At 44.6% G+C, this 20068-nt stretch overlaps 1 protein-coding gene across 1 annotated transcript in view; it reads right to left on the reverse strand.

The window, feature by feature from the left end:
* The window catches only part of KCNK10 (potassium two pore domain channel subfamily K member 10), a 65697-nt gene extending 46568 nt beyond the window's left edge, over positions 1-19129 (reverse strand). Inside the window, exon 1 of the mRNA XM_055716538.1 lies at positions 18964-19129. Coding sequence (XP_055572513.1) covers positions 18964-19015 — 52 coding nt within the window. The 5' untranslated portion in view covers positions 19016-19129. The remainder of the gene's footprint in view (positions 1-18963) is intronic.
* Between the last annotated feature and the right edge of the window lie 939 nt (positions 19130-20068).

The following is a 20068-nucleotide window of genomic DNA, read 5'->3' on the forward strand; positions in this document are numbered from 1 at the left end:
CCAGGGCGTTCCACCACCCGGTTGGAGCAGTGAAAGGTATTGCAGGGCTGCCGCACCACAGGGGTTCACCGTCTGTCCAGAATTCTGCTGCAAAGTGCTGTCGAAGCGAGGAGGAGTACTATTACATTTACTGCTCGCCAAAGCAAAGCCTGACATTATTTGTTTGGAAAATGCACAGAGTGCCCCCGAGCATATAGCTTTCCACCGCAGCAATACCCCGCTGGTTAAATCTAACGTCGTTTTCTCTGAAGTGGATTCTCTAATGCAGTATTAGCGCTGCTGACTTCAGCAACATCCCAGCCGCCCACTGCAAATGCAGTCAGCAGCAGCAAGGCATTCAACAAAAGTACAGAGAGACAGGTAAAGGCAGAAAGGGCAACATATATTAAATCAAAAAGATCGAATGTGCTGTTAGAAAGTCGCGCTGATGGCTCCCCATCGCCCCTTTCCCGGAGAAAGAAGCATCATCTTAGGTTACAAAACTGCATGAGGAATAAAGTCACCGTTGGCTTCCTATACCAGGATAACGCGACTAAAATATAAACAAAATAGTGAAATGAAAGTTCATATATTAAGCTCTCTCTGTTGGTGGGGAGAGAAATATCAGTAATACATACCAGAGGGAGATATGGCTAACCATTGCTTTGTCATCCCCAGCAGCAGCTTTGGGGGAAATGTCATATCAAAAGTCTTCTGCAACTTTTTGTATCATTTGTCATAAAGTCCCAGCTAGTGCTCGAAATTATGATTCTCGGTAAATTTCCAAAAAATCTACATAATTCTGCTTCATCAGTTATAATTGAAACATACTAATTAATAGCTCTTGGAATACCCCAACTGCTTAATTGATTTGGAATGCAGTTACAGGAAAACAAAAACACACCGCTGTTTTATAATGTGGCTTTTGTTCTTCTTCATTAGAAAATGATAGTTTAGGCAAAAATAAAAAATCTTAAACAGCCTAAATGAGAACATCGTAAGAATTAAGAAATTATTGTGGTCAGAGTTAAGGTCTCTCTTTCTGTAGAAAGAGCTTCCCAGCTGTGACAGCGTTCACAGAGTGGTGATACTGGTGCACCAGAGATCAGAAAAACTAAAGGAAATGTGAGCCTTGCCTCTGCTCCTGGAGAGCTGCTTTAGTGGCAGGCAACAAACTCGTCGGAATGAATCTTGCTTTCCACTGAAGGGCACTGTCACTCCTGTTTGATCCAAAGAACAAGTCCTGTGGGAATCTTCTCCAATTTCTACTGCCTGTCCTACCAGAGTATTGCTGCTTCCATTGAGCTGGGCAGCAAGCGCGTGACCGAAACCCAGTACCTGGCTGGCTGGTCACCACAACAGAGTATTTGGTTCAGGTGGCAAGGTGTTGGTAGCAGGGGTGGCCACAGTGGTGGTCTCTGTGGAAGAAGGGACCCACCACAGGACACAGTTGGGCCCATCCCCCAAGCTGGCAGCACCTCTGTGCAATCAGGGTTAAAAAAGGGAACAATACCGTGCAGGCAGTAAGGAATAAGGAAAAAAAAAAGTGTGGGAAACAATCCTGAAGACACCAAGGTCAGTTAAGGAGAAGGAGGTGCTCCAGGAGCTGTAGGAAGTATTCTCCTGCAGCCCGTGTGAGTTTTGGAAGAGGACACGGCGGAGCAGGTATTCCCCTGCAGCCCACGGATAGGACCACACCAGACAGACACCCACACTGCAGCACGCGGAAGGCTCCAGACCAGAGCAGGCTGATGTTTCCTTAAGGAAGCTCCCAAGCTGGAGCAAGGGAGAAGTGTGAGAAGCAAGGTGCAGCCCTAGAGGAGCTATTACGAACTCACCACAACCCTCCATTCCCCATCCTCCTCTGCACCACATGGCGTGGGGAGGAGGAAGAGGAGTCGAGAATGAAGGAGTGAAGTTGGGCTTGGGAAAAAAATAAAGGAGGGAAAAGGTATTTTAACCTTTGTCCTTTTTTCTCACCATCCAAATCTATTTTAATTGTCAATAAATTAGGTTCATTTTCCCCAAGCCGAGTCTGGTTTGCCTGTGATGGTAATTGCTAAGTGATCCCCCTGTCTTTATCTCGACCCACAAACTTTTCCATCTTATTTCCTCCCCTCTTGTGGTCGAAGGAGTGAGAGAGCGGCTGGGTGGGCACACGGCAGCCAGCCAAGGTCAACCTACCACAGACAGTTTGCACAGGGGCCATAAAGGTGAGGACACAACTCAGACTGTATTGCTCAGCGCTGTTTTTCCTCTGAGTCTCACCAGTCACAAAGTGCTTGTGGATTTGGATGAAACAGTCTATCACAATCACGCCCTAAGAATATCAATGTATAGATCAGGACTTAAACTACAGTGATGAACATGAGTTAGCTACAGAGAGGGCAAGCAGCCTTGCAACAGTAATGCCTTTTTGTCGCTCTCAGCTGGAGTTGGATCAATATGGAACAAAAACATTCAATTGTCTTGTTGAGTGGATTTGATTTTTTCATTTTTTATCATCTTGTATTCTCAGTTTCCCTTCCCACATATAAACATTTTATTTCACTCGTTTTCTATATACATTTAAGAAAATGGATGTTGGCAACATACATTTTCACATAAAGCTAAACGTCAAATTCATTAAATATTTCATGCTGGCATGAAGTACATACACTCCTAACCAATGAAGGAAAAGTAGCAATATAGTCTGATATCTCTGACTGACAATTTTTAAAAATATAAGAAAATCACAGTCTGCTTGCAGATGTTAAATGGATAAAAAATGGGTGCTGGGTAAACATGACCGGTTGGATTACTTATTAATCTAGCTGCGATTAATTTAACAAGTGTGCAAAAGATTAAGAAGTCTATGCAATTACCATTCCCCTGAGCTATGTCATGTCCCTTTTCTTTGTTTTCAAGGGATTTTGTCAGGCTGTTGAAAGACCCTTTGGTATTCTATCATTTCACTTTAGCCATTCTGAACCTAGTCTCCCTAAAGAAATAGAAAAGAAGTATGTACAAGCTAATTTAATTTTAGCCAAGAAAGCATAGCGAGGAAAAGAGAAGGGTCTGTATACTTTTGTTATGCCATTTTTCTGAAAGGTGCTGCCGTTCCTAATTGGAAATTCTTTAAAGCCCAGAAGAACAGCAGGTCAAGCATCCATCTCACAAGGAGCTTTGAAAGCAGGGAAAGGAAAGACTCACAATGGCTGCTTAGGAAAATAAAAAGTCTGCGAGACTAAAACCTCAGTGCCCTCAACCATATGAAAAAACCAGAAAATTTCACTATGCTAACAAATCCAATCCTAAATCAGTTTTTGTATATGTCCTTATTAATAGTCACATATTGTAATTATTTATTTCACAGACAATAAACTCTTCAGAACAAGGGTCCTGACAACAGCAGTGTTTAGAAGAGGAGTGTCACTGCCTTAAATATATTACAAACAGCAATAATTACCATATATCACTCTCTTTCAAACCATCCCATTGTGGTGTCTTTCAAACCATTCTGGAAAAAGTCTGATACTGGACAACAATGATTTTCCTTCATCTTTCACGTGAGGAACTCAAAAGTATTTTTAGGCTCCTTCTTGCAGGCTGATCCAGCTTTCATTAAGATTTGCACAGAAACCAGGTTCACCCAAGAAACACTGGGTCACCCTGTTAGCCCAGCGCTGAGCTGCTGCCTCTGGGCTTGGCCACTTGGCAGGATACGCTTGGTTCAAAACACCACTGTACCGCATCGGCTCGAGCTCACAACTGCCCTGGGCTGGCCCAGCTCAGGCAGCAGCACTCAACTCGCTGAATACAGCTGCGCAGGTACAGCCTAGACAGAACAGAAATTGCTTAACCAAGGTCACATGACAAACACCACCGCTGGACTAGAAATCCACTCTCCCGCTGCCAGACTCATGTGTTTTAAGACCTATCCCAAAAGAACCACTCCTGTCTGGGACATTTGCATTTTATTCCTATTTTTTTTTCCCCCAAAAAATATTCATTTTATTCCAAAACACTATGTTTTGGCTTCTGCATCACCTTTCCTATGACTGCATATAGTTAGCAACCAGTGAAGATGAAGAGATGTTTTTCTTTCTTCAGGCTAATAGAAAAAGGAAGCAAACTGGGAATGGCACAGAGAAGGCTGCTCGATTCAACATCTTTCTCCACTTACCACCAAAATACTGAATGGTGACTAAATACTGACGCGCTTCATTGTAACTGGGTGTTAAGAGCACAGGACCACAGAAGGAGAGAATGATTTAGCAAACTAGGGGAGGCAAACACTAGCTCTGCATTTAAAGAATATTGGAAATGCCAGTCTCATCCTTCAATCAGTTTTGACAGATCTCTTTTCTTGGTTTGAACCACAGTAAATCAAACTCCACCACGTATTCCAGTGCCATTTGTTCATGACACAAAATGATCATCAATGCAGTCACCTTTTCTGCAACCCACTTTGGTTTTCACCGCAACTTTCCAAAGTATCACCTTAATATAAATGAAAATGCTGTTTGGACCAAGTGTAAAAATGTGACCTGTAGTCTCACAAATGAAAACAAGACACTGACTAACTGAGGAGGGTGATGAACTCTTCCCTGGATCCCTTAAGAGTAGGACAAGAAATAACTGATTAATCTGTACCAAGGAGGCAGGGATTTATCTGTTAGGAAAAAGCCTAGCTACAAGGATAGCTAAGCATGGGAGTAGCCATTAAGATATTTGAGATCTCCTTCATTGGAAGTATCTAAGAACAGGGAATAAAATCATCTGCCAGAAATCATTTAGGTCATTGTTTTCACTCTGTGCCCTGCATACCCTTATGGACCCAAGAAAAAAAGCTATCAGTGAAGGGTAACAAAGGAAAACAGCCTAATGTAGGCTTGTATTTGTCACCCAGGATCTGTAAACAAACTGGCGAAATGCTAAGAGTATAAAAAAAAAAATAAAAAAATTCAAAATCATTCATCTTGATATTCTAGTCCTGACTCACGGCAGGAAAATGCTCTTGAAATCCTTTCCCTCCCCTTCTGTGTAAGGCAGTCAAACACATCTCAGCATTCCTCTTTGCTTCAGTTGTGCCAAGTCTGTAATAATCTTCCATGATTATCTAAATATCTCAGAGCGTTTCACAAACAAGAGAGAAACCCCTGTGACACTGAGGAACAACAATACTGTACGTGTTCACAGTTTGTCTCGTGTAAACACTGCCACAGAGATGTTAGCAAATTCATTAAATTCAAGAGTAATTACAAAAGTTGATTAAAACAAGGTCTTTGGCATATCTGCATCAAGCAGGTACAACGATTTGTCATCGATGGATCAGCAAATTTTCAAGTTTTTTTAGGGGACAGGCTCTTTTCGACTATACATGACAAAATGCTGGTCTGCCGGTCACAAGATTAACAGCCAGCCATCAGACTCCTTTCTTTTGTTGGATATAAAGGGAAAATATGATACCCGTGTGTAAGCTGCTCTTGCTGATTATTTACAAGAACTTCCAGATCCCGACCCAGGCTCTCCGCTGTCAGCGCCTGCCCACGAACCCACAATGGGCTGCCCAAGCGTCACCCGCCTGCAAACCCAGCTGAGAGCTCCTGCCTCCCAGGGACACGCAAACGGCACGGGGAACAGGCAGCCCAAGGCTGGCCTGCGCAGGTACCAGCCAGAACTTAGCCACTGACATTAAAAAAATCTCTGCAAAAGTCACGGTCATGGGATGCTGGGATTCTTTCCCCTCCCTCCTCCCTCTCCCAGGCACTGCACTGTTCTAAGGCATACGTGACAGCTCACTGGCCCAAAGAATGGATGTGCCAAGGCAGGACGTGAACTCCAGGAACAGCTGAAAGCATCTTCAATTTTTTTCTTTCTGGTTTGGCTCTGGGACAGCAGTCCTCAGGGGGTTCCTAGCTAACACTTATTGGCATTAACATGAAGATTCACAGCTACTGACACCATTTGTAGCACTACTTACAGGGCTGCCAAGTCCAGACGAATACTTGAGGGAGATTTGTCTTGTGCTGGAGTGAGATTGCACACTGCTGGAGGGCAGTTCGAATTTTGTTTCCCTTGCTTTGCTTTCTCTCTCGCCTGACCTCTTTTCCACCCTGCTCTCCTCCAAATCCATCCATCTGCTCTTGTCCCTCACTGCTCCCCAGCCGTGCTGGCAGCGTGGGAGACAGCATACCCGTAACTCCCTGCCCAGTCCCTCTGCTCAGCACCCAGCTGCCCCCCCCACACTTCTGACACCGGAGCAAGGAGCCGAGCACCCTCACGTGTGACAGGGCTCACCAATGAACTTAGGGTGCCAAAAAATGGAAAATCAAGAAAAGCATTACGAAGAGGAGCAGGAAGAGTTGAGGGGAGATCAGAAGTGACTGACAAGTTTCAAGGCAGGAGCCCTCCTGCGCCAGGACTGGCGACTGCATGTGCTCCAGCACACCCACTGGCAGCAGTGCTGCCATCGGCTTTATGGAGCTATTTATAGAGAAACCGAATACAGAGGAACCCAAGAAAAATTCTCACCTTTCCCTTTCTGAAATGAGACTAAAAACAATAAATCACTGCTAAAACCTGTTTCCCCAGCATTAGATCAGCATTTCTTGCTCTTGTGAAAATTGGGAGTTTTAGTCCATCCATGTCTCTGCTCTGCCAAGAGCCGAACAGGAAGCAAGTGGCTTTGGCTCCAGATCTATGGGTACAGAGAAGACTCTGGGAAAAAAAGAGTTCCTGTCAGGAGAGGTGAACAAACCGCCGGTTTTCCTGCTTAGCTAACTGTATTGGGGCTGGCTGAGCCCCACCGCAGCCCTCCCAGCGCTGGGCTGTGTACCAGTGGCCAGGGAGGTGCTGGTACCACACCAGCATGTTGGCTGTGGCCGGGCAGCGCTTGCATAGCACCGCGGCTGCCCCTCCGACCTTCCTCATCACCGGCAGGTGGGGGGGGGGCAAGCTCTTGGGAGGGGACAGCTGGCTCAAAGTGACCATAGGGATATCCCCTACCCTGGGGCATCTGCTCAGCAATGCAAGCTAAGAGAAAAGAGGAGGAGCGGGAGCGACAGAGTGGCTTTTGTGGGCAGCTGGCATCCAGCCAAGCCCACCCCACCACAGCAATATATAGAAAAACTGCTTTCTTGTCAGTATGTCACGAGCCTCAGGTACAGGCACCAAGGAATACATAGCTGCTCTCTGGTTCCCTGCAGGAGTCACCCTTCAGTGACCAACAGACTGGTTGAAGCAGCGATGCTTCTGCTTATCCATAATCTTCCTTATAAAGACCAATACAAAAACTTCCATTGCACCATGACATGCCATTGGATGAAATTAGTTGATTACTTTTTCTCACTAGGACATGTCCCAGCATTCCAATAAAATTTAGGAAGTCTGAATCTCCCACCACAGGAGTTCAAGGTGTTCTGCTTCAAAATGCTGACAGGATGACATAGGGTCAGGGATTTAACTGGTGCCCTTCTTGTAGAGCAGCTGGATGGGCATCTTCCCAATATCCTATCTCATGGATTCAAAAAAGAAATTCAGCCAATGGTCTCATGGCCAGACCAGCCAGTGAAGGAAACCCAAGTCCTGCATCTTAGCATAGGAAGGCCTGTGTACAAAGGGAAGAATATTCTTATTGACAGAAACCTAGTGCTAAGACGAGCAAGTGGAGGAGACAACAAAGCAAAGATTCAGAGAATTATTTCGGTTGGAAAAGACCTTTAAGATCATCCAACCATAAACCTAACAAGCCCACCACTGTTTAGCGGTCCCTAAGTGCCACATCCACACATTAAATACCTCCAGGGATGGTGACTCCACCACTTCCCTGGGCAGCCTGGCCCAGTGCCCTCCCTAGCAGGAAGCCATCAAGTCTCCATTTGAGATGTGGTCGCTGCTGGCTGGCTCCCAGGGGTACAGCCTGACAGGGAGCGAAGGAATCTCTTGACCACCTTGGTCACGCAAAGGTGACTTTAGCAGCACCACTGGCTATAGCACAGCCTGGAACCGTGAGAGGCCGATACATCGCTCAGCTGGGGCTGTACGACATCTCCTGCAGGACTCGCTCAGGTTAACAGCCAAGGAACAGATCTTTCACATATGGCTAAGGTCAGAAAAACACATGCAATATAACCTCTAACACCAGAATAAGAATAGTGTCAGCACTGATTGTTCCACTTCAAAGATCTCTTAGGGTGTCCTCACAGATCTACCTGCACATTACTGACCATACCCAAAGAGCTCTTACCAATGCTCCACTGTAAAAACAAGTAAGAATTTCTGCACCAGTTTAATGGTGTCTTCCCCAGTCCAGCTAATGCTTGGAATCTACAGAAAAATACCTTGAATTCAAGCAAATCTCATTAATGATCCACCATTTCAATTAAGTGATAATTTCTCAAATTTTCTGGGCAACACCAATAAAAGTGGATCTTTCATCACATGGTAATGGTCAGAAATCCTGAAGCACATCATTCAGGCTATTTTTTACTTTACTGGAGCTATACTATTTGCATACCCTGAGGATGAGGTCTATTTAGAGGTCTTAAGTTCCTATACACAGTAACAGTCTTAATTAAGTGAACAACAGCTTTTTGATACTATAAACACCTATTCTGCAACAGGACAAAGAATACATATAACAAAGGTAGCTGTTACAAGACGATTCTGTGCAGAAAAGATCTTTCACAAGGAAGAGGAAGTTGCTGTTTGAAATACACTTGTTGGGCATAGCCACCTTGATTTTCTCTTACTCTAAATTCTTTATAATATACGCATTTTTCTTTTACCCTTTTGGTGTTTAAGTTGCACCAGTAAAGCTGCCACAGTCAGCATGATTTACCTGTCCAGTCTGCATGTAAGACAGTTACTGGCAAGTGAGTGGGAGTCAGGGAGTGCTCAGGTGAGCAAAAGGAATGAGGTTAAAGCGCCTTCAGACCCAGGGTGCTGCTCACGGCAGTGTATGACAGAACAGGTGAGCAGCATCACTGGAGGCTGGTTGGGCACCAGAGCTCCAGGTCCATGCCAGGCTGATCCTGGCTGCACAACGCTGGCTCAGAGTTTGCTACAGAGTCTGTAATTTAGGGTGTCTCACATGATAAGAAGTCTGGGACGACAACAACTGAATTGCATAAGACTTTTCTTATCTCCTTCTCAGCTTCTGTTCAGATAATACGGTAGAAATACAGTTGTAATTTGAACTGTGATAAAACTTTACAGCTGCACAAGGATGGCATCTGCTGATATGGCATGGCTTCTAGCATCTCGCAGTACTTCACCGTGTCGCCGTTCTGCATCGCTGACAGGCAGCTACATGCCTTTACAGGTCAGACTTAAGAAAGAGACAGCTGTGGCCTTCTAATCAGTTTGGCCCCAATTAAGCTTCTCCTAAGCACAAGCATGCCTGCACAGTGTGCAGCAGGTGGGCATGAACTCATTCTCCTGTGCTCAAAGCTGTTGAAAACAAATGAAATCGCTGTTGAAAACAAATGAAATCGCTGTTAATGCCAAGTTCAAAGCAGTATTTTATAGCTTTCAGCAGAGCTGCACTAATCATGACAGTGTAACTTCTTGCAACCCCAAAGCATGCACCAACCGAGAATGAATCCACTATGAAAAATCATGTGTACCTGTCCCAAATACTCCTAGTGAGAAACTACTCTAAGCCATTTGAGCTGAAGTTCAAAACATGAGCAGGAACAACCCTTGTCTCCTCTCTTTCCTTTGCTGTAACTGGGAATGCATCCCATTCGATCCGATACAAATGTGGCCACATTGGTCACTGCAACCTGGAGGGGGATTCCGCTGACCCAAACCAGACATCTACTGGGAGTTCTCCAGGCTGCACGAACTGTATTTGACTACATCTCTCCTAACTATGACAGGTCCTCAGAAACTTAGAATCCCTCTGCATTTCAGATAGCTACCTATATTTAGGTGTTTTACTCTCCAAGTCACGCTCAAATGGTGTAATTCAGTTGCCCATCCATATAATTTAGTACCAAGTGAGAGGTCCTAGGATATCCTAATTGGCCTTAAGCTGCTGCTCCAGAAGGGCAGAGGTCTCCTTTAGGACCATAATCATATACAGCAGCCTATGCAAATGTCTCTGCTGCCTTACAGTCCCTTAAATGGCAGCAGATGCCTATTTTTAGAAAACTGAATCAACAAATAATGTCTGGTAGCAACAACAAATGCAGGTCGTGAGATTACACATCAGTATATCATTGTAAGCCAGTCATAAACTCTGCTTCTGGTGAAGGCAAATTAGTATGGTGGCTGCAGCATCATGCAGAGGTGGCTCCGGTGGTGTTGCTGTAGCCGTCATGATTGCTGCTACCCAGGACCTCTCTGCATGATCCTCTCTTGTGAAATCCAAACTTAGCACTCTTAACATTTAAGGGGTGAGGGGTCTGAGTTAACCTAAAAGAATGTCTTGGAGATGTGTGACCTGCTTCCTTCATTTCAGCTGGGAGTTTCTGCAGTACTGTTTCTTTCATATTTCTTTCATTATTCAGGTTGACTAACATAGTAGCTAGTGACTGCCTTTTGTTTCTTTAAAATCAAAAGTTGAAATTTGAGAGGATAAAAGCCCTGGACAGGCTGTCAGTATGTATTTGCTGTTTTCAAATCATCCCAGTACTACTATATTACAATATCGGGTAAGAGAGGAATAATCCAAGCACCCTTTAACAGCATATCACTGAATCTTAAGAATCTCAGTCACAAGTTTAAGGTCCCAAATTCCAAAATCCTCATCCAGTAAAGTCAGTAACACGTTGTTTTTTTCTTCCTAGGGAAGAAAAGATGAGTCAGTCCTGCTGAGATATGAACATATGGTTCTAACAAATCTAGGTACTCAAATTCTGATGCTTAAAGCACTGTGATGATCCTGTAGGACAGTGATACTAAAATAACTTGTATCGCTTTGTCAGAAGATGTCAACTTTTGTTATCCCCTACTAGTTAAACAGACTATTGTTTTCAGCAAACAACGGTCACACAGTCACAGTAACCCATGGGTTATCAGAGAACTGATGTCGTTTAAGGATCGATTGAATGTGACTCTTCGGGGGCAGGATTGAGGAACAACCAGAAGAAACATGTTTCTCCAATGAAGGAGTAGCCAAATGAACAGATCATCATCTAGTAAAGGTACTTAATGAGATTAAAACATTTCGTATTATGTCCATAGGATTATTTATACTGTGCTTTAGTTTTGGTCACAGAGGAGGCACCCCGATACGTGCCTGAGGAGCCAATAAAGAATATAAAGATACTTCATTTTTGTTTAAATATGCCATAGACTATGTGCTCACTTCTAAAAGGTAGAAAGAACATCACGTGTTTGAAAACAGTGAATTCTAGTTGGAGGCAGCCAAACCTGCCTTCGTGTCCCCCCATTTTCTCTGCATTCTCTTCATTCTGCCTTTTCTGCATCTCTGGCAGCAGATCGGATCCTGTCATACTTTGAGTCCATTCTCTTGTAACCTACAGTACCTAAGGTGCTTTCCTTTGTCCCTCCTCAATAGGTCTTTATTTCTTTTCAAATGTCCTCTAAAATTTCAAATAACAAACTCAAGCGCAATGCTGGACCTAATGATGTAAAAAAACCTGAACCCCCAACTGAACCAGACTTTGTAGCTGATCACTGCCTCTATTCAGGACTCTAGATCCTAAGTGCAACAAGTTTCGATCCCTTTCATATATATTATATGTCATGCATCTCATCACAACTCCAGCGTTCAGTAGGATGTTCCATTTTAAAAACAGGAAAATAAAGCCAGGTTTGTGTACTCTCTTACATCTTTGCCCTCTTTACAGGCTTTGATAATGGATGCTGTTACATTGCTGGCTTTCATTTCCACTTCCAACACCGAGATATTCCCACACTGAAATTCCCGCTCTAACCTCAGAATCTTACCAGTGATCTCCTATGCTCGTATTTTGAAACATCTGAGTAACACATAATAATACATGCATTTGGGACACTTTGCCGATAATAAGATTTGTTATAGCAAAATAACTGTATTAGCAATTAAAGACAAAGATGAAGTCTGAATTCTGGTCTCAGCATTCCCAGACCAAGGAAATATTCCCTGAATTCTGTGGTTCATTAACATGGTAAGACATTCCATAGTTCACTTTTGAAATACCATTTTGTTTAAATCACCTGAATTAATACTTGATTATAACTATGAAAAGCAGCCCAGAAAGTATGTTGGGAGAATAATAACGGTCCGTGGACTAAAGAAGGATTGGTACCATCACCCTGAAGTGCAGGGGTGTATGGTATGTGCTGGGCTCACCTGTTGATTGATCCCGTCGGGGTAACCAGGAGAACGGCACGACGTGTTATTTATGGAAGTCAGTGGGTTCACCTTAGAGCACATCTCCCGTCATAGTTAAAATGTTTTTAATATACACGCTCGACAGACAAACAACAGAAGTATTAACCAATGTCTCAGGAACTCGAATAAGAGGAACCTCTGCCTGACAAAGGCCAAGTCCCAGGATGTTTTCAATTTCTTACAGAAAACAAAAAGCAGAATTATTCCAATTAAAAAGGTATTAAAAAAGGTAGTATTTAGCCTCTTGCTGAATGTCAATTCTTTTACATAAAAATCCTATAAAAAAACAGACAACTGTTCAGCATTTATATTCTCTGCTTTGGCTTTTGTTATTACACTGAGACTATTACAAAATAAAGGTTGGGCACCCCCACCATGCTGAATTCTCTAATACTCTACCTGTTGAGCACTACCGGGTTTGTTACCCCCTTCTTCCCTTGACCTCCTCATTGTTCCCTCCCCATTTCACTCCGGTACGTACCCTATTTACAACACATCTAGGGCCCCTGTGCTCCCAGTGATTCCAGCATCTCTTTGATTTTAACTCAGTAAAGCCTGCGGGGACAACACAGTTCTGATACTTTTAAAATGAAGAATCTCGTGTTGCTTGCACTGAAGTGAGCGATAAAATTCCTAGCCCTGGATTAAATCAAAAGAGTAAAAATTAAACTCTATCACCATATATATGCGCTCTTCTGTCGGAAGCTGATAAAGTCCACATGCTAGCTACGTAAATCCACATAAATGCCAAAAGCTGAACCAAAGCCTACCCAATTACAACTGATATCATATATTTTTCTTTCAAAAGCAAACACCATCACTTCAAGTAGCATCAGTTTTCAAGAGCTGCCCAAGGGACTTTTCAGTCCAAAAAACTATTAATGGATTACTCTTGTACATAAGTGGCAAAAAATAGCATTGGTATTCTTCAGTGAAATAATAATTCTGTCTCAACCTCTCCCACTGCTGACAATTCTGCTGCTCTCCGTGTCTTTGACTTACAGCTTCATATTGCTTTTGATTCTTTTCACTCCCTTTTTCCCACAGTACAGATGACATCTTAATGATACCCTGCTCTTCATCTTTTTACCTTGACTAGAGTTCCACCTTTCCCCACTGTTACTAAGAGAGCTGCTGTCCAGCCTTTCACTTTCTTGTTACTAATTTTACTTTTTTGGAATCCTTAGTTTTTCCATTTCCAGGGCAGCCTAATGATGAAAATAACAGCTTTTTTCTTTCTTCCTCTCCTGCTAGGTCGGTCATATCTTCCTATCTCTTACCACATTAAGGTCCACAGTGTTCATCTGCCTCCCCTGCAGGCTACCTATAGCCTTTAGCAAAGTTCTAATTTCTTCATCCTCTTTCATTTCTGTCCCAGACTCTGCAAAATTTCCACCTTACTGTATTTGGCACTATTGTGCCTACACCACGCACTGCCAGGAGCGTCCTCCCATTCATCCAGTTTCTAGTCTCCTTCAAATCTTTCTTGAAAATCAACCCCTTACAGTTGTTCTTATTAGGCACAGCAGAGTCCTGCTCTGTCAGACGGGTCAGTAGCCAACACAGCTGTGTGACACCAGTAGCATGTGGTCAGTGCCCTGCTGACCATGGATCACTTGCTGGGATCAGAGATATTTTTTTTTTTTTTTTTTAACACACTATAGCTTTGCATAGAAGACTCCTTACACTGAGCTACTAAGAGCTGACTTACTAGTGCAGAAAGAGAATGCCTTGCTCACAGTTGCACTCCACTTCTTGTCATACATGATCTTGAGAACAGAGGGCAGAGAAGAACACCCTCGTTCTACTCATCTGTGCTGTTAGCAAGTTTGCCTCCTGTATTGGTGTGTTAAAATGAAAGGGCAGAAAGAGCAGGAACAGCAGCAGTTTGTAACACTGCAGGCAGCGTCAGTTTAATTGATACGGAGCAGTTTACACCAAAGAATTTTCCAACAAACACTCGTCAAGGGATGATCCAACCCCGGTACCTGCGGGAAGGCATTTGAGACTCAGCTCAATGTCCCACATAGAGGTGTCCAGTCCTGCCTGAGGTGTCTCGGGTGAAGTGAGAAATCCCATGGCAGGTGACACAGGACCTATGGAAGACTTGAGCCCCTCGGGAGCTGCGGCTGGGGAATAGCAAAGGTCTCTAGCTGCCTCTAATGGGAAACTCAATTGAGCCTTCAGTGTCTGTGAAGGAGCACGAGTAATCCTAGTTTCCTCTGGTTGTCAAGTGCAGAGATAACCTTATTTCTTAATTGATGTGATCTGTGTGTGATGACAGGCTGTTTTGCTCCCTCCTAATTGTTTTAGCATTTGATTGCAATACATACGCTCTTCTTTCGATAGCAGATCTTAGATTGCTCTAAACAAGTTAATTATATTTCACAACACCCTTGTGCATTAGGGAAGTATTAATATTCCTGTTTTGCAGTCAAGGAAAAAGGGAGGAGTAGAACGTGTGAGTGGCTTACTGAAGGTTAAACAGTAAGTCAGTGGCAAAATCTGAAGAGAAACTCCAGACTCAACCACAGCTTGAATTCCCCACAGACCACTAACTCCCATGCTAAATGTAAGGAAGATAATATATGCATGATTTCAGGATTGCACAGAAAGCCATCCTACACAATCTATATCATTGTGAAAAGACACAAGAAGTTGTATTAAACCTTCAGAGTTTCAAAAGGCCAGTGTGAAGATAAATATCTACCTGGAAATTCAAAAGGCTTTGACAATCCACATCACTGCAATGACAGATTAAAAAAAAAAAAAAATGCAGGCAGAAAGGATGGGACAAAACTGAATTCCATTTTCTGCCTACTAAGACCATCACCAAGATAGGCATCCATCCTTTGGAAAAGACATCTCACCATCACCCTGCAAGACACTCATGCTTGGGGGTAATTTCTGAGCATGTTTGAAACAGCCTCTATCTACACTTCTTTTCTGCAAAGAAACAGCAATTTTAAGCAGATAATCAGTAGGGGGAAAAAACTGACATTGCTGTAACATCCAGATGTCTCAGTCAGGATGAGGACACACTGTGTTTTAGGTACTATATAAAAATATATGTGCAAAGACATTATAAGCCAATTAAGCATGGACAACAGGTGGGTGTAACAGACAGACAGCAGGAGAAATGCAGCAAAGAGGAGAGATGGGAACAACAATTATAAAAATTGTGTATCTTCATATGCTGCCATAAAGCCAATCTTATATTCTGAAAAGTATAGATGGGAAGTTGTATGAGGTAGGAAACTAAAAATCTGTTCTTTCACTAATTTCAGTTATTATTGCTTTACCTGAATTGCACCAAATGGGAGAAGCAAAAGTTGGTGATAGGCAGATCAAATGTTTGATAATTGTGTACATCCAGGCTGATTCCACCGATGACACAAATGGCAGGCTTGGTTTTCCAAATGTAAGGCCAGGTAGTGCGAGGTTCCACACCCCTGCTTGATGTGTCCAGCCCTCCCAAAAACTTTCTTGAGGTTTGGGTTTTTACTTATTTCTTACCCCATTTACTCACTGTATGTGAATAGTATGGTTTTTAATCAATATACAGGAGATTCTAGGACGTATTTTACACTGGATTGTTAGGGACAAGTCCCAGTGACTTTTCAGATGGAGTTTGATCTGTTTGTTAATGGGACTATATAGTCTGATTGCCTGGGACAATAGGGAGCTTCACTGGAGGAATCCAGACCCTATATACTTCCAGGTTGATGAAATACTTCATCTAGAAAAAATCGTTTATCTAGAAAACGCACTCAGCATTTGCAGGGAAACGCAGATACACTCTACACCCATGACAAGCAAAGGTACCTCACAAGAGGATAAAAGCACAGTTCGGCCTCCATGCCCTATTTGTTCCACTGTTAACGGCTGAGAAATTAGTCTCCCATCAGCTGCCTGTCAGGCACCATCCCTCCCGTCAGCCCCATCCTTTTAAACCTCTTCTCTCCACAAAGCCTTTCTATGGTATATTGATCTTTGCTGATGTGAACTGAGAATACCAGTTCTATGCCAGCTGAAAGCTACCAGCAGACTCTAATCTATTTATCTATGTAAATATTTATCGTTCAGTCAGCATTATGGAGCTGGAGCATTAATTCCTTGCAATGACTATCATTCTGACCCGGGTTCAAACCAGCCACATCACCAGTCCCAAGCCAGCCATATCTCCCCAGCAAGGGCCCTGGCTTTTAGAAATGTACATAGCTCCTAGAAAATATTGCCTGGAATAATCAGATCTCAACAATCTTTGAGATACCATAAGCTCTCACTTACATCATTGGACTGCTAGTTTGCTTGCCAGGAATATCAGTTGATATATTTCAGGCACTGTTAGCACAAGTTAGCACAATTCCTACTAGACAAAACTGTGGAAACTGCATGTTCTCCGTCTGACGACCAGAACAGGGCACAATCATAAAATACACACTGAAATGAGCTTCGTATTTGAGCGTGAACATTAACCGGACATGAGCTCTGCTTTTAATACTTCAGCCTCTTGGTATCCCTGCATCATCAGCTTTCTACACGTTTATCTTTGTATCTGAGGAAAGCTACTTCAGTTCTTAACTCCAAGGATATCGCATGGGATGCAAAACATAGCATCGTCCTTCACATGTACATGCAAAGAACAGACTACATACGTGATGGTAAATCAAATTCATGTTAGGGCTCTAAGTAATTTTGTGAATATCTTTGCTCATATTTGTATTTATATAAACATATTTTTGCTTCAAAAGGAATGGAACTCTGATCTACCCTGGCTTCTACCCATGCCACTAATTCTTTAGTGGGACTGTGCAAGTACAATGTCATTGCACTGCTCCTCTGTTGGTTACAGGATTGGCCCTTAGACAACTTCTCCTTACCGATTAGCCTTTTGCCATTCCACCAAATTTCATTTCCTGAGTCCCTTAGAGAATCAGAAATTGACATTTTTTTGCTTCCTCCTTGGCTATACATAGCATCCTTGCTGCCTGGCTAACAAAGTCAATACACTGAGGGGAAATAACTGGTAGGATTCTGCAGCCCTTTGCAGGGGTTCAGCTTGGCAGAGAGGAAACCTGCTGGGTTTGAGGCCTTTTAACTGTTACAGTACTCTACAGTTTTGGACACATTAGTAAATTCTGACCACCCACCTGTTGGATCCATATGCTTTAAAGCCAATTGCCAAGCAAAGGAGCTACATACAGAATGCCATCAGTACAGCCCCCTGTGTGCCTTGTCAGGCCATGGGAGGAAAGGGCTTTTTGCATTCAAAGGCATTTTGCCATACATAAAATGAATGAAAATGAAACTACAGCAAGCATACATTCAGAAAAGCACCTGGGAAAAGCGAATTTTCACCGCACAGAATCTGGACCCTAGGATAAGGAAAACATCATTGTTAAAATAATTAAATCTCTGTTAGAGCTACTATCCATGTGTTCCTTGTGAAGCTGAGGGCGGAGGAGGCCGATGTGTTGATTTCAGCCTTCACCTAATTAAAGATGTAGTAAGGCTTAAACTAAAGCTTAATTGCGTATACTATTCAAACAGCACATCAGATCTGCTCAGCAGAAAGATGTCTGTTCTGCGGCATTCCTCCTACACCAGGAGAAACTGTTTCTAACATTTCATTTTGTAGACACCGGGGCATGGGGGATGACAGACAAATTGCCCACTAAAGCCAAACCTGCGGAATAAAGATGAATAATCAAAGCCCGTGCTATCACTTCATGCTTCCTGCAGGCACTGCTGTACAGCGGCTGCCTGCCAGCAGTTCTGCTGCAAACCTGAGCATATGGCTTCGAGTTGCTTTGCTCCTGCACTGATGCACAGAAATATGACACACCAGTATACAAATTACCAGCAGCGTTTTTTTCAGCCACCACTTCTGTAGGTTGTACATGAACCTCCTTCCCATGCCAGGGAAGGAGAGTATTTCATTATGGTCTATTTTAAAACACTGCTTGGATCGTTTCATTGAAAACCACTGCACTGGCATAAACCTCCATCCACCATCACACACACTCCCCAAGACAGACTCCAGCCCTAACGGTAGAGTTAATCAAACTATCTACTTGGGCTGATCAATTGTTAACAGGACAGAGTAAAGAGTCTAAAGGTCCCTTTGGGCTCCGTTATTTAATGTGTCTTTATACCATCCACACTACGGGTTATATTGCAGCAGCGCTTTGCTCCAGTTGCTTGCCAACAAACATTTGCCACTGAGGAGCCCTGAGCAAGCAGTCACATCTGTGTCCACTCCTGTGCCACCCATTTAGCAGAGACAATGATCACCAGAAACAACAAAGGAGCCACAGATAAAACAAACAATGCTGGGAGCCAGAGACCACTGCCATCCCAGGCAAGTTTGCTACGAAAATACTCAAGAAAAAAGGAGGGGAGGGGAGAGAGATATCAAATCTAGAACTATAAAACTTGCACCTAGAAGAGGTTCCGCCTGTGCACCCACCCCACCCCGCATCGCACTGCCAGGACTGAGCAAGAACGGCTGAGCGGTGCACATGGGAAGCAGACAAGCATCCAACGTCTCCTCCCATTTGGAGTCAAATAGTCTCCTACGAGTCACTAGGCACAAAGAATAATAATAATTGTTATTATTATAGTAATGATAGTAATAGAGAATCACCAACCTTGAGGATCCCAGTTCACCTGTTTTCTTGGAGTCTCGATTGGAAATTTCATCGCTTCCTTTTTGCACAGGGAGGAGAAAGAATTGAATAAATTCCCAACCTTCCTGTCTCAATGCTGCAGTCAAACAAATTAATTTCAAATTATAGGGAGCCTGCGCTGTTTGACTGAGGGGAACTGGTGGTTGCCAAGGAAAGAAATACACAAATAAATCAAAGAAGGTGGGGAGGGGCGGGGAAGGGGTTTGTACCGGCAAGGAGAGGAGGGGTGCAGGCACCCCAGCAGGGAGGGGGGAAAAGGGATGGAGTGAGGAGCGGGGAGGGTCCGGGGGGAGCGGGGGAGGGGGGCAGGCTGAGGTGGGCAGCAAGCCCAGGGTGCCCTGGCTCCTGGGGGTCTCCGGCAGCTCTGGCTCGCCCAGGCCACCTGCAGGTGCCGGGGTCCCTCCCCGCCGCAGCGCCCACCCCAGGGGGCCCCCGGCTGGCGAGCCCGCAGGCTCGGAGGGCTGGTGGGGGGGTGGTCAGCCAGCAGCCAGCCCCCCCCCCAGCCCCAGGGACACCTCCCACCCGCGCACACTCTCTGGCCTCAGCCACCCCTCAGAACGAGCCCACCTGGGTTCAGTCCCCAGGCTCGGGGCGGGGGGCAGTCAGCCGTGGGGGGCGAGCCGCAGCGGCATGGCTGGGCCGGGGGGGGCGGCTGAATGCAGCAGCAGCCTGGCTCGCCCAGGAGAGGAGCAGCAGCAGCAAGAGGAGGAGGAGGAGGAGGAGGAGGAGGGAGCCACCCTATAGCTTTGGAGGGAATCCACGGAGCCCCTCTCTGCCCTGCCTGGAAAAGGGGGTGGGGAGAGGCGGCGAGTCCCTTTGTGAGAGGCGGTGGCGGGGTGCCCGCGGGGGCTGGTACTTACTGGGGATGCTTCCCGGGGGGGGGGGGGGGGGGGGGGGGCGGTGCGGGCTGCTTTGGCGGAGTTTGCAGCCGGAGACACGCTCGGCTGAGCTATGGGCAGCAGCAGCGGCAGCACATGGCAGGAGTAAGCAGCATCCATCCGGAGCCTCTGCAGCGCCGGGGGAGGGGACGGGCAGGGGGCGGCCCGAGCCCCCGCAGGGCCGGGGT

Source organism: Falco cherrug, chromosome 7, assembly GCF_023634085.1.
Source record: "Falco cherrug isolate bFalChe1 chromosome 7, bFalChe1.pri, whole genome shotgun sequence".
Lineage (NCBI taxonomy): Eukaryota > Metazoa > Chordata > Aves > Falconiformes > Falconidae > Falco > Falco cherrug.